The sequence below is a fragment of the Papaver somniferum genome, chromosome 8 (assembly GCF_003573695.1).
Source record: "Papaver somniferum cultivar HN1 chromosome 8, ASM357369v1, whole genome shotgun sequence".
Taxonomy (NCBI): domain Eukaryota; kingdom Viridiplantae; phylum Streptophyta; class Magnoliopsida; order Ranunculales; family Papaveraceae; genus Papaver; species Papaver somniferum.
The window spans coordinates 29,395,991-29,408,324 of NC_039365.1; the positions used below are offsets into that span (position 1 = coordinate 29,395,991).

Genomic DNA, 12,334 nt, shown 5'->3' on the forward strand with positions numbered 1-12,334 from the left:
ATAATTGTTTATAAATTTTGATACTGATAAATTTCAAACTCAATTTATTTACATCAAAATCTAACGACGATGATAGAAGTAGTATACGAATAAATAAGTTTTCATGATTTTGTTTGGATAATTTCTAACACCAGTAAAAATCATGGGTTCACGTTTTCGGTTTGACTAATTTTTAATAAAAAATAAAAGAGTTAAAATATCGATTTTTGAAGTTAATATTTTCTAAAAATAGTGAATATTGCCTTAATAACCAATGTATCCATGTCTTTTATAACACATGACAGATTAAGACTAACTACCTCCGATGATTATATTTCCTTATTTACAATGTCAAAAATAGAAGTCAATCACAAAACCAGAACATCAAATTAACACAGATATGGAGCACTCAGAGGTCACCCAGGATTTACGGAGCAGAGTTCATATACAAAGATTCTGATGCACGAACTTTAATGGCTCTAGCTCGGCCACTAGGAATTACGACTGCATTAATTGCAAAAACTTTGGCTCTTCTATTGGCATCAAGAACAACAACAAAACGACAATGGCCAAGAGTCCTCTTTGAAACCGATTCAGATAACCTTTTGCGTTCATCACTATCTTTACCCCTCCACCTTGGCACATATTAAGGATGATCGAGGAAATAAAAATCAGATTTCGACAGATCCCACGACCTGCTATTCAGCACAACTACACGGAAGGAAATCAAACGGCAGACGGATTAGCTAATCATGCGGTAGATGGAAGTCAAACAAAGAGTTTATCAACCAAAATATGAGACCAGGCAATCCCATCTTTTATTAGTCAAATTCTATTTCATGATTTCATGGGACAAATTGTAAATTGTGGCGAGATAATACATTATACCATATTACTACCATGCAGTTACTTCCATAGCTGTTAATGGAGATACCAGTTTAGTGGAAAGGATACCAAAACCCATATGAAATAAACTAGAAAGTTATCTTATGCAATATATGTTTTGTACGGTAATCCGGTACTCCACGTTAGCAATGTTGGTTACTTGACCATTTCCTCGGCAATGTTGGTTTAACCCTCCGTAAGGGTAATTAGGACATCCTAAATAAACCCACGAACCCACTAAACATAGATAGTCAGAGTAATTTAAGATCCTCACGAGTAAAATCACCTCCTCACAGGGATATCTCCGTCACATCACAAAAACATCAAAAAAGGAAGAAAAACCGCGGGACCCACTAAAAGCCTCAGTCCATCCCTTCTCCCCTTTCTTCTTCTTCCATATTTTCTCACCACACTCGAGCACTGGTTTTTACTTACTTCCAAAAGCAACCTCCCTCTCTCTCTCTCCTCTCTACCGCTATTTGGTTTTCAAAAACCGCTTCTGGAAAAAACCCTAAATTAAACGTTTATTTTGATTTGATTTGATTTCCAGTGGTGGAAGGATCTTAATCTTAAGTTAATGGTGGTGGAGTGAAGTGTGTGATTATGGCTACTCCGAATGGGATATACAGAAATGGTGTACCAAAGGGGGGATCTACGAGTATCAAAGTAGAAAGACCTTTTGCTTTGAATTCAAATGTGAAATCTTCGAATAATAAATCTAAATTAACAACTTCAACATCTAATCTTAGAAGAAGTAGTCCTGGTTCTCTATGTGGGGGAAATACTACTATTAAAGATGATTCTGGAGGTTAGTAGTAATCATTTATTTATTCAATTTATTTGATTTTTATTTATTTTTTAATGTAAATTTGTGTTTTTTCATCTGTTTGGGCTTTCTTTTATGAGATTTCAGTTTTAGGTTTTAATAAGGACCTGATATTTGTTGATTTAATTATTTTTTTTTGGATTGATCATTTAGGGGAAATAGGCTCATTTTTTTTTTTTTTTTCAATTTCAGTCATGTTTTCCAATTTCTCAGTTGTCACTGTGATTATCAGTAGAGTTTCAATTATGTTTGCTAAAGGCAGAATGTTCTACTGATTTGTAGAACTACTTTTTAGAGATAGGAAGTTCAATGCTGTTTGCAACTTGATAAACTATATAATTTCCTTGATAATGGTCTTGGTTAAAGAAAGCTTGAAGACAATCACTAGATACTAGTGTTAGTTTCTTAATCAAACTTACAAGGAAAATTTTGCGAAAGTAAACAGAAGAACAAAACAGTAAATGATTCGTCGTCACCTAATTTTATCTTTTGAAATTGTTTATATCTATAGCCTTCAACGTTTTCACGTATTATCTGTGAACTAAGTGTTCTTTGAAATGGATTTTAGCAGATTAACTGGCACTGATAAATTTATCATGCAGTAGCCTATGTGTAAAGTAATTAAAGATACAGTCTTAGGGATTTTGCATCTTGTTTATTTTTCGATGAGTAAATTAGGATGTAGACGAGTTTCGACCTCAGGCAATGGGTATTGTCACCCAACGACTTTATCACCCTATTAGAGAGGCATTTACAATTCACCTCCTAACTGGTTCTTGGTCGTATCAAAATGATGTTTTGGGTATACACTAAGAGTATAATCGTTAGATTCACCGAAGTGGTAGATGCCTTAGATTAGGTGGTAAAGTCATTGGGTGTTGATACCCTCGACCTGAAGTCGAAATCGTTTACACACTAATTTGCCAATCAAAAAAAGCAAAACAGATCATAAAAGTGTTAGAATTCAGTTACATATCTTAAATGGCATAATTGCCAAACAACAACTCTTTTGAGTATGAACCGTTTAAGTTGTAATACATGAGAACATCAAGATCTTTTGCTGCACGCCCTATTTAGTGTTTCCTTCTAATTTTAATCGATAAACATTAGGTTTAGTCAATTGCAGGCTTTATTCTGTTAGCTTTTTACAATAATATATGTTTTCGACTTGATTGAAATGGGCTTTTTCCGATAATGCCAACTTCCCTAGTAATTGCTCATTGTCATGCATGCTGTTTTTGGGTTAATTTTAATAACCATGTTCCGCGCAGTTCCAGGAAGGGTTCGAGTTGCTGTAAGACTACGACCACGGAATGGGGAAGAAATGGTAGCAGATGCAGATTTTGCTGATTGTGTTGAATTGCAGCCTGAGGTAATTTCTGTTCCTATTATCTTTTGATTTGCACATTCTACTTCTATAGTGACGTTCTCTCTGATTTTTCATGAAAAGACTGCTATATGTAAATGATAACTCATGCTTTGTTTCCTTTATCTTAGCTGAAAAGGTTGAAGCTTCGCAAAAACAACTGGGACTCGGACACCTTTGAGTTTGATGAAGTTCTGACTGAGTTCGCCTCACAAAAGCGTGTGTATGAAGTAGTGGCTAAACCTGTCGTTGAGGTGTGTATTAAAGAACAATCTCTTGGTTCTGTACAAACATTCTCGAGTTACTCATGAATTGGTTGCTGAATAAACTGTATGAATCATATGTTTTCATTGAATTTCTGGAGTATGGAGTTTTCTAATATTGCTATTGTAACTCTCTTAGATGTTTTACTCATGTAATACAGTTTAAATATTTCGAGTAGCTCATTTTTCACTGGTTGTATAATAGAAGATTCGATAAAAATTATGAATAACTCTCTTTTAGAAGTACTGCGTTTTACAAATTAAATAAAACTAGTTAAACAGTCTAAGGTAGCTTCGGTAAAATTAAGAAATATCTTCGGAATTTTCTGATGCTTAGATTCTTTCTGTAGAGTGTCCTAGAGGGGTACAATGGGACGGTGATGGCTTATGGACAGACTGGCACAGGAAAGACATTTACTCTTGGACGGCTCGGGGAGGAAGATACTGCAGCTCGTGGTATTATGGTTCGAGCGATGGAGGATATTTTAGCTGATGTTTCTCCAGAAGTGGATTCTGTGTCAGTTTCTTACTTGCAGGTTGTTAGCCTCAATTTTTCGGTTCTTGGTTTCAGTTTCAGTTCCTGTTTTCTGGTTTTGTTTGCTAATCACGTTTTGAATAGATTAAAGCCATGCCACACATGGTAGCCTTACATCCTTTCTCATCCCAAATATATGCAGTTGTATATGGAAACCATTCAAGACCTCCTTGATCCCTCAAATGATAACATATCCATTGTGGAGGATCCAAGAACTGGAGATGTTTCGTTACCTGGGGCAACCCTTGTAGATATCAGGGATCAGCATAGTTTCATTGAGTTGCTATCATTAGGGGAAGCTCATCGGTTTGCTGCAAACACTAAGATGAATACGGAGTCTTCCCGGAGTCATGCTATTTTGATGGTACATTATCTGGTCTTTTGTATGTTCTCTATATGCGCAAAATCCATCCACCACCATGAAAACTGTTGCAATCCTAAAAATAAATAAAAGGAAACTAAAAAAACCTTGTAGGATTTGTTAAGAGGCGGTGAGCTAATTTTGCTCTGTTATGGCAGGTGAATGTCAGAAGGTCTGTCAAGGGAAGGGAAGCAGCCATTTCGAGTGAGAATGGAAACACCTCTCACCTGGTCAAGAATTCAAAGCCAGGCGTTGTTCGGAAAGGGAAGTTGGTTGTAGTAGATCTTGCGGGTTCAGAACGTATTGATAAATCAGGTACTAAACACAATTTATAGCTGTCAAAAAGTAACTTTCTCGGTTGGTTGTTTCAGCAACATAACATCATATCTATGATTTATCCCCTTACTCTTCTAGAAGTATTCTGGAAGTATGAAGACAGCTTTCAATCGTCTTGTATTGCTACCCTCCCAACATTTTCACAGGGATTTCTTATGTTATTTTCCTTTTAAACAGGAAGTGAAGGCCACACACTAGAGGAAGCCAAATCCATTAATCTCTCGTTAAGTGCATTAGGAAAGTGCATAAACGCCCTAGCAGAAAATAGTCCACATGTTCCTGTTCGTGACTCGAAACTCACAAGGTTGCTTCGAGATTCTTTTGGAGGTAATCCGTTCTTAGGGTATTTTGTTGTTTCAATTTGCCTTTCATTAGGCTACTGGAGGATAACTCTTACTTGCTTCACACTTTAGTTGGATGTTCTCATTGATCTACTACTTTTGTACACTGATTTTTATCTGCAATTTAAGTTTCATATGCCTGTTAATACGTGATTATAATTGTTTCTTCTATTTGTACCAGGCACAGCAAGAACCTCATTGATTGTAACCATCGGGCCATCTCCACGCCATCGGGGAGAGACTTCAAGTACAATCATGTTTGGACAACGGGTGGGTTACTCAACTGCATTATCTCCATGTTAAGTTCCTCTAATTGCATGGTCGTAGACTTGTAGTTATATTTCAGGTCTTGCAATCCTTAAATTAAAACGAGAAATAACTGGCACTGGAGTCTTCGTGTGTAAAACTTATTAGTTAAACTTAAGATACTATGTCCCCAGCAGTCATGGTCCTTGTGGATTTTTAAGTTATGCTAAATTATAATGTGCCTTCTTATACTGCCACAGCTTTACAAGCTTTTATGTAAATGCTTGATGTCCTTTCTTATACTCAGTTAACTGTATCAGAACTTGGAGGTTTTCTAACATTGATCTTAACTCAGGCCATGAAAGTGGAGAATATGGTGAAAATAAAGGAAGAATTTGATTATAAAAGTTTGTCCAGACGGCTTGACATACAACTAGACAGACTTATTGCAGAGCATGAAAGGCAGCAGAAAGTTTTCCGTGATGAGCTTGAAAAAATAGCTGCAGAAGCAGAAGATCGTGTCTCTGTGGCTGAAAGGAAATATTCAGAAGCATTGGAGGTGAATTATTTAGCATTTTGGTTACTTTGACAAGCTAGTTCGTCATTTTTTTAATAACTGAACTGAGTTCACGTGAACTACATGTATGTTCAACTGTATGGTTTCTTAGCTTACGTAGTCAGTATATTCATTTATTGCCTTTTCTTTCTGAAGAGGCATACATATCAAGAGATAATACCTCCCATTTGCTCTGGACTTTTCCTTGTTTCTGACCCACAGAAAAAAAAGTTTGCAGTACTCCCAAAATTTTGAAGCTTAATTGTACACTGTTCAAGCACAGTGAGACAGATGTGCTAGACAGTTTTTCTTACATATTCCTTCTAGACCCAAGTGGGTGAAAAACGATGCTGTATCTGTAATAATCTTTGTGATGCTTAACTTTCACTCTGGTAGGCACATTCATGAGGTGGTGTACTAATGATCATGTTTGGTGATCACCATATAACAAGAGGTGACTTGCCTGTTTAGGATGAAATATTCTGATGACTCACGTGGCATCGTAGCCAATAATACTCACTAGTTTCAGAAAAGAAAGTTGAAATGATTGTTTTAAGTACTTTATACTCTCTAGAAGGTGCTGTGAAAGAACCTGGTAGTCTTATAGTGTATGCTGCTTTTATTGCCTTTCAAGCTACTGTAAGTTGTCTTCATACTTTGTTATTTGTAGAATGAGAGACTTCAACACCAAAAAGATTATAAGGAATCAATAAAGAAGCTTGAAGAGCAATGGGCGTTGAATCAACAAAAACGCGATAAAGAAAATAAAGATTTGGAAGCTAGCAGAGAGGTTCGTTCCTTCCCTTTTTATGATATAATCTTCTCCCTGTTTAGATCTCTTTCTTATTGCCATACTTATGGTTACTATTACTCAAAAAAAGTATACCGGTTGAGTAAATTAACCAGTAGAGAAGAATACGGAAGTTACTAAAAACATCAATATACCTTTCGAAAAACTTTCTTCTCCTTAAAGTTATTAGCTTGTGTATTTGGTCGACCAAAACATATAATGGAAACTTGTAATGCTGGTTTCTTACTTCTTTGTGTCCTAGATTTTCTTTTGAACCAAGTATTAGTTTCTTTAACATGTTGCTTTTATAACTTCAAATATGTCGCAAAATAATGTGCAACCGGTTTCCTTCTGCTGCACAGGGGCCTTCTGCAGCTGCTTCTGAGGAAATTGCAGAGCTCAAACAATTGCTTCAGAATGAAATTAATTCGAGGAAAGCTGCTGAGCAGGAGACCAACACTGTTAAAGCTCAGCTGGCACAGTGGAAAAGGTCCGAGGTATAATTTCACAATCCCTAGTAAACTATGATGATTTGATTTGACTACCAAGCAGTCTATTTTGCATACTCCCAACTGACAGACCCGTGGAATGTAAATTAACCCCCTTTTCGTGACCTAGGCTGCTGGAAATACAGAGATTTTGAAGCTGCGTAAGATGCTGGAAGAAGAGGCGCACCAAAAGGAGAAACTTGAGGAAGAAATTACGATCCTGAGGAGTCAGCTACTGCAATTGAGTTATGAAGCTGACGAGGTAGACTTAATTTATGTGTCTTGCTATATATTAATGCATTTGTACAAGTATAAACTTAGTCAAATTTTGGTATCTGGTTAATAAGTACTCATGTTTTGGTTGGTGTACTAAAACACATGTCCTGACCTGAAATTGCCAGTGCATGGTATTTCAACAGTTATCAAATACGTGTACCTAGGACTCTTCATGCGAAATGGTGGGAGAGTACCACAGGCACAAACCATGTTTTTCCATTGCCACTGCTCTTTAGATTTCTTAAATCCATGTTAGCTGTTTATCCATTGTACTTTTTTTTTTCTAATTTAGACAAGGAGGAGTCTGGATAAAGGTGGATCTGGCAATGGCTTCACTGGTTTAGATTCTCTCGTGTCTCAAGTTAGACAGTCACAACTCAATGGATCAGGAAATGGACAAAAGGGATCAATTGCCAAACTCTTCGAACAAGGTAGGCCGCCCTAAACTATCTACTGTTAATATTATGTTTACCAAATGCTGAATGTTCATGGCTCGGACATCACTTTTGTTTTTATCCTCTTTCTACATTGTGATGATCCCTTTATATGGCAGTGGGACTGCAGAAGATCTTGACCTTGCTTGAATCAGAAGACGCCGATGTTCGGATTCATGCAGTAAAAGTGGTGGCAAACCTAGCAGCAGAAGGTGCAGAAAACTTAACTTCTTATATTGATTCACGAAACTAGTTATTATAGAGGGACGGATGCTTACATTTTCTCTGCAGAAGCAAATCAGGAGAAGATTGTAGAAGCTGGTGGCCTAACATCCTTGTTGATGCTCCTCAGAAGCTCAGAGGATGAGATGATACGTCGAGTTGCTGCTGGTGCTATTGCTAACCTTGCGATGAATGGTAAATATGTGGAATTGATACATTTTTTGTTTTTTCATTTACTTGTTACACTAGATTCTATTTGTTACTTGATTTTACTTTGTAAGCTTTTTCTCAAAGTGTCCCTCATTGTTTATTCTTGCAGAAACCAACCAGGAGCTTATAATGTCTCAAGGAGGAATTAGTTTATTGTCGATCACAGCATCCGATGCTGATGATCCTCAAACTCTTCGAATGGTTGCAGGAGCCATTGCTAATCTATGTGGGAATGGTAAACTTCGTACACTTTCTTCCTTCCTTTTTCTTGCGTATTCTTATTTATTTGTGCGGTTATGTTTTTCTGTCATTAGCTTTGAGTATAACAACTTTTATATTGTCTTGTTCCAGATAAACTACAGACAAAATTACGTGCAGAAGGTGGGATTAAGGCTCTGTTAGGAATGGTGAGGTGTGCACATCCAGACGTTCTTGCTCAAGTTGCTCGTGGAATAGCAAACTTCGCAAAATGTGAATCCAGAGCAGCCACTCAAGGTAATAACACTATTTTCTGTTGACGTCTTAGCCATTAGGTCCTTAGTACACTGTTTCTGCGAATATGGTTTTTCTCCTTTCCATATTTACCCTTGCTGTTGCTGGCTGGCCTTAATCTGGTTATGGCAACATGTGGTGGTGGATTATTATTTCCTACTTTAGAGAGACTCTTGAACATGTTGTGGCCGAGTATTTGATTATAATTTGAAAATACTTTAGGTAAGGCTTACTATTATGTATCTGTACTATATACTGAGATGTTAATCACCACAGGGTCAAAATCTGGGAAATCTCTCCTTATTGATGATGGAGCTCTTCCTTGGATAGTGCAGAACGCCAACAATGAAGCCTCACCAATCAGGCGCCATATCGAGCTTGCACTCTGCCATTTGGCACAGCATGGTAAGTTTTGGCAGTAGTTTTGTGCTTGATATGTCAGACTCCATGAGGTTCATTGTTTAAAAATTAATATTCCTAGTCTAGAATTTGGAAAGCCTGGGTGTTCTTAGCATTTTTACTGTATGTTTCTATAACCGGAATTATCATGAAAACAAGTCCTTTTTGTTTTAATAATAAAATTGTAGCAGTGATGCCAAGTCACCAACAGATTTTCATTTCAAATTTGTTGTTTTTGGGAATATTGGTATTATTTTCTGAGTTACCATAAATATAGCAATCACTTCTTACCAACATTTGTTTCTTTTTCCAGAAGTAAATGCAAAGGACATGATTAGTGGTGGTGCGCTATGGGAACTGGTTCGTATTTCACGAGACTGCTCTCGAGCTGATATAAGAACTCTTGCGCACCGGACTCTAACTTCAAGCCCTATTTTCCAAGCTGAACTGCGACGGTTACGTATTGACTGCTGATATCGGTTTTGCTTTAAGCTGCTTGCTTTGTAGAGTGTATTTTGGCAGGAGCTTCTGCGAAATCCAAAAAGCAATTTAATGTTGTGCAGAAGCTCATCCTGTTTTTGTTGTGGCTTCAATGTAAGAACTCATACGTCATGTATGATGTGCAGCCAAGATCATTGTTGACGTGTGTGTAGCATGTGTTGTAACCAATTTGAGGTTAGTAAATGTTCACCGAGTGTCTCCATTCTTTATATTGTTTCCTTTTGCTCCCCCTGTTGGTATTCATCTAGCTTCATTTACAGTAGACTACCTTAGTCCAGCTTAATTATTGTAGAAATTGATTTGTATATGAAACAAAAATGAAAAAAGAAAAAAAAAAGTTTCCCCAGTATCTTGTAAAAACTGTTATTGAGAATCATTCAGTTCACTGTGATTGTTCTCAGTTTCTTTTGTGTACACTGTTCTGCTCCGCTCTTTTTGTTTATCATGCTTTTCCATCCACTTTTGTACTGGTTTGGCCGATTTACACTTTGTATTTAGGTTGTGAAAGTTGATTCGATTACGATTTTATCCCGTAGTCTGAACACAGATACTTTTATGGCCACAAAAGAAAAGAAAAGAAAAGCAACAAACACTTCAACAATAGTTGGACAGTGCTAGAAGCTAGTTTGCCCTCTCTTGAAGCAGGACAACTTTTTTTTTTTTAACTGATTTTCCTCAACATTTCTTAACGCTCCGCCTGCACAAGGTGAGTTATAGGAGGGGAATGGAGCCACCAGACCGAACTGGAAATAGTCCAAGGAAGCGAAGTCACTTCGTTGGCATCCCTTTTGACAAAGTGAACTCAAGATATTCAAACCTTGGATTCTGTTAAAGCTCACAGTTCTCTAGGAGTCCAGGGGACATGAAAACCACTCTTCTGTTTGAGAAATTTAACTGGCACGAGAGCATGATTAACATCCAAAAATCCCTGCCGACTCAGCACCAGGATAACACCGTGAGTTGCTGCTTCACCTGGTATGGAGAAGTCTAGAATTTTGTTTCCCCTCCCTGAAAAATTCAAAGGTCGTTCTCCAATCCATAGAGAATGAAGCTGAAATAACTTTCAGTTTCAATCTCAAAGCATAAAGGATCAAAAACCGGATACGTTTTTCATTTGTTTTTTCCTTTATTTTTATTTTTATTGTAAACAATTAGGTTCAAGTATGCTCTTTTGTTGGTTTCAGATTTTGCGTTGAACCCACCATTCCCAAGAAGGTTCATGTTAAAGTAGGTATAACGTTTTTATGGTGTTTGGAATTTCGGTCTGCGCTAACCCATTTTAGAGCATAATGAACATCTCCCACAGCAGTAATGTTGTGTTGACTGGTCTCCGGCAATCTTAAGTAACATGGTGCAGGTCATTGAGGTAGTCTTAGGAAGAAAAATTCAACATATCACTTGCTAGTTGCCTAGTTCTTTTCTACTTAATTATAAGTAGTCGGCATATTATCAAAAACAGCTCATGTGTTCTCTCGGCCTAAGGTTTATTTGTAGACATTGCTTTAAGCTGCTTGCTTTGTAGAGCTGTGTATTCTAGCAGGAGCTTCTTTGAAAGCCTAGAAGCATATAAATGCTGTGCAGAAGCTCATCCTTGTTTCTTTGTAGCTCCAATTTGAGAACTCGTACTTCACGTGTGAAGTGTGGTCAAGAGTCTCAAGACCACCGAGTGTCTTTGTTCCAGATAAGCTACAGACAGAATTACGTGCAGAAGGCGGCATAAAGGCTCTGTTAGGAATGGCGAGGTGTGCACATCCAGGCGTTCTTGCGCAAGTTGCACGTGGAATTGCAGACTTTGCAAAATGTGAATCCAGAGCAGCCACTCAAGGTAATAACACTATTTCCTGTTGACATCTTAGCCATTAGGTCCTTATTAAACTATTTCGGCAAATTTGGTCTTTTTCCTCTTCAAAATTACCCTTGCTGCTGCTGGAATTTGTTCATGGCAACATATGGTGGATGATTACTATATACTGTCATACTGAGATGTTAATCACCACAGGCTCACAATCTGGAAAGTCTCTCCTTATTGATGATGGAGCTCTTCCTTGGATCGTGCAGAATGCCAACACTGAAGCCCCGCCAGTCAGGCACTATATTGAGTTTGCACTTTGCCATTTGGCACAGAATGGTGAGTTTTGTCATTGATTTTGTGCTTGATTTCTCAGACTTCATTTTTGTAATAACAAAACTTCAGCAGCAACACAAGTCACCAGCAGATTTTTTTTTTTTTTGAATATTAGTATTATTTTACGAGTTACCACGAATAGTGCAATCATTTCTTACTGTTTTCAGAAGTAAATGCGAAAGACATGATTAGTGGTGGTGCGCTATGGGAGCTGCTTCGTATCTCACGAGACAGCTCTCGCGCAGATGTAAGAACTACTGCCCACCGGATTCTAACTTCAAGCCCTATTTTCCAAGCTGAAGTGCGACGCTTGCGTATTGAGTGCAAGAAAAACTTGATCCGGCTGGGGGTTCTAGCCCAAAGAAGTGGTTTTACAACTCCTTCACGGCAACGAAAGAAAAGAAAACCCAAAAAAACTGGTGGACAATCTGACAATTCGTAAATGATTTTCTGACTAAGCATTTTGTTAACACTTAACTAATTTTTTATAACTCTGATCAAAGAGCTGTGATCGAAATCAAATACTAGCTAAACGTTTATTTGTCACCATCGATAGTGATAAGTCGGGCTCTGATCAGTTTACATCACACAGTATCTTTATGATAAAAATGTATTTATTCTTTTTTGAAAAGTTTGGCATCTTTTACCTCTCAAAATTATCGGTCAGTGCCACCCAAGTCATAATTCAAATGAAAAATCGAAG

The 12,334-nt window shown here is 37.4% G+C and overlaps 2 protein-coding genes across 2 annotated transcripts; both read left to right on the forward strand.

Annotated features, from left to right (window-relative positions):
* The first annotated feature begins 1,274 nt into the window (after positions 1-1,274).
* LOC113304715 (kinesin-like protein KIN-UB) lies at positions 1,275-9,891 on the forward strand. The gene is made up of 19 exons (XM_026553854.1): positions 1,275-1,672; positions 2,962-3,062; positions 3,188-3,310; positions 3,670-3,855; positions 3,997-4,218; positions 4,374-4,530; positions 4,729-4,878; positions 5,074-5,162; positions 5,494-5,697; positions 6,365-6,484; positions 6,847-6,981; positions 7,103-7,234; positions 7,541-7,679; positions 7,802-7,894; positions 7,974-8,099; positions 8,224-8,349; positions 8,466-8,609; positions 8,883-9,011; positions 9,319-9,891. The coding sequence occupies exons 1-19, from the start codon at positions 1,468-1,470 to the stop codon at positions 9,477-9,479; spliced, it is 2,742 nt and encodes a 913-aa protein (XP_026409639.1). The 5' UTR covers positions 1,275-1,467; the 3' UTR covers positions 9,480-9,891.
* A 963-nt stretch (positions 9,892-10,854) lies between these two features.
* On the forward strand, positions 10,855-12,073 carry LOC113305329 (kinesin-like protein KIN-UB). The gene is made up of 4 exons (XM_026554387.1): positions 10,855-10,872; positions 11,112-11,331; positions 11,506-11,634; positions 11,799-12,073. The coding sequence occupies exons 1-4, from the start codon at positions 10,855-10,857 to the stop codon at positions 12,071-12,073; spliced, it is 642 nt and encodes a 213-aa protein (XP_026410172.1).
* Positions 12,074-12,334: the final 261 nt, after the last annotated feature.

Excerpts from the sequence above, each read along its gene's own strand:
- LOC113304715 (XM_026553854.1), top strand. The coding sequence starts at position 1,468 with ATGGCTACTCCGAATGGGATATACAGAAATGGTGTACCAAAGGGGGGA. Across the intron at positions 3,856-3,996 it reads TGTCAGTTTCTTACTTGCAG|TTGTATATGGAAACCATTCA; the intron begins GTTGTTAGCCTC and ends AAATATATGCAG. Across the intron at positions 7,680-7,801 it reads TGCCAAACTCTTCGAACAAG|TGGGACTGCAGAAGATCTTG; the intron begins GTAGGCCGCCCT and ends TTTATATGGCAG.
- LOC113305329 (XM_026554387.1), top strand. Across the intron at positions 11,332-11,505 it reads ATCCAGAGCAGCCACTCAAG|GCTCACAATCTGGAAAGTCT; the intron begins GTAATAACACTA and ends TAATCACCACAG. Across the intron at positions 11,635-11,798 it reads TTGCCATTTGGCACAGAATG|AAGTAAATGCGAAAGACATG; the intron begins GTGAGTTTTGTC and ends TACTGTTTTCAG.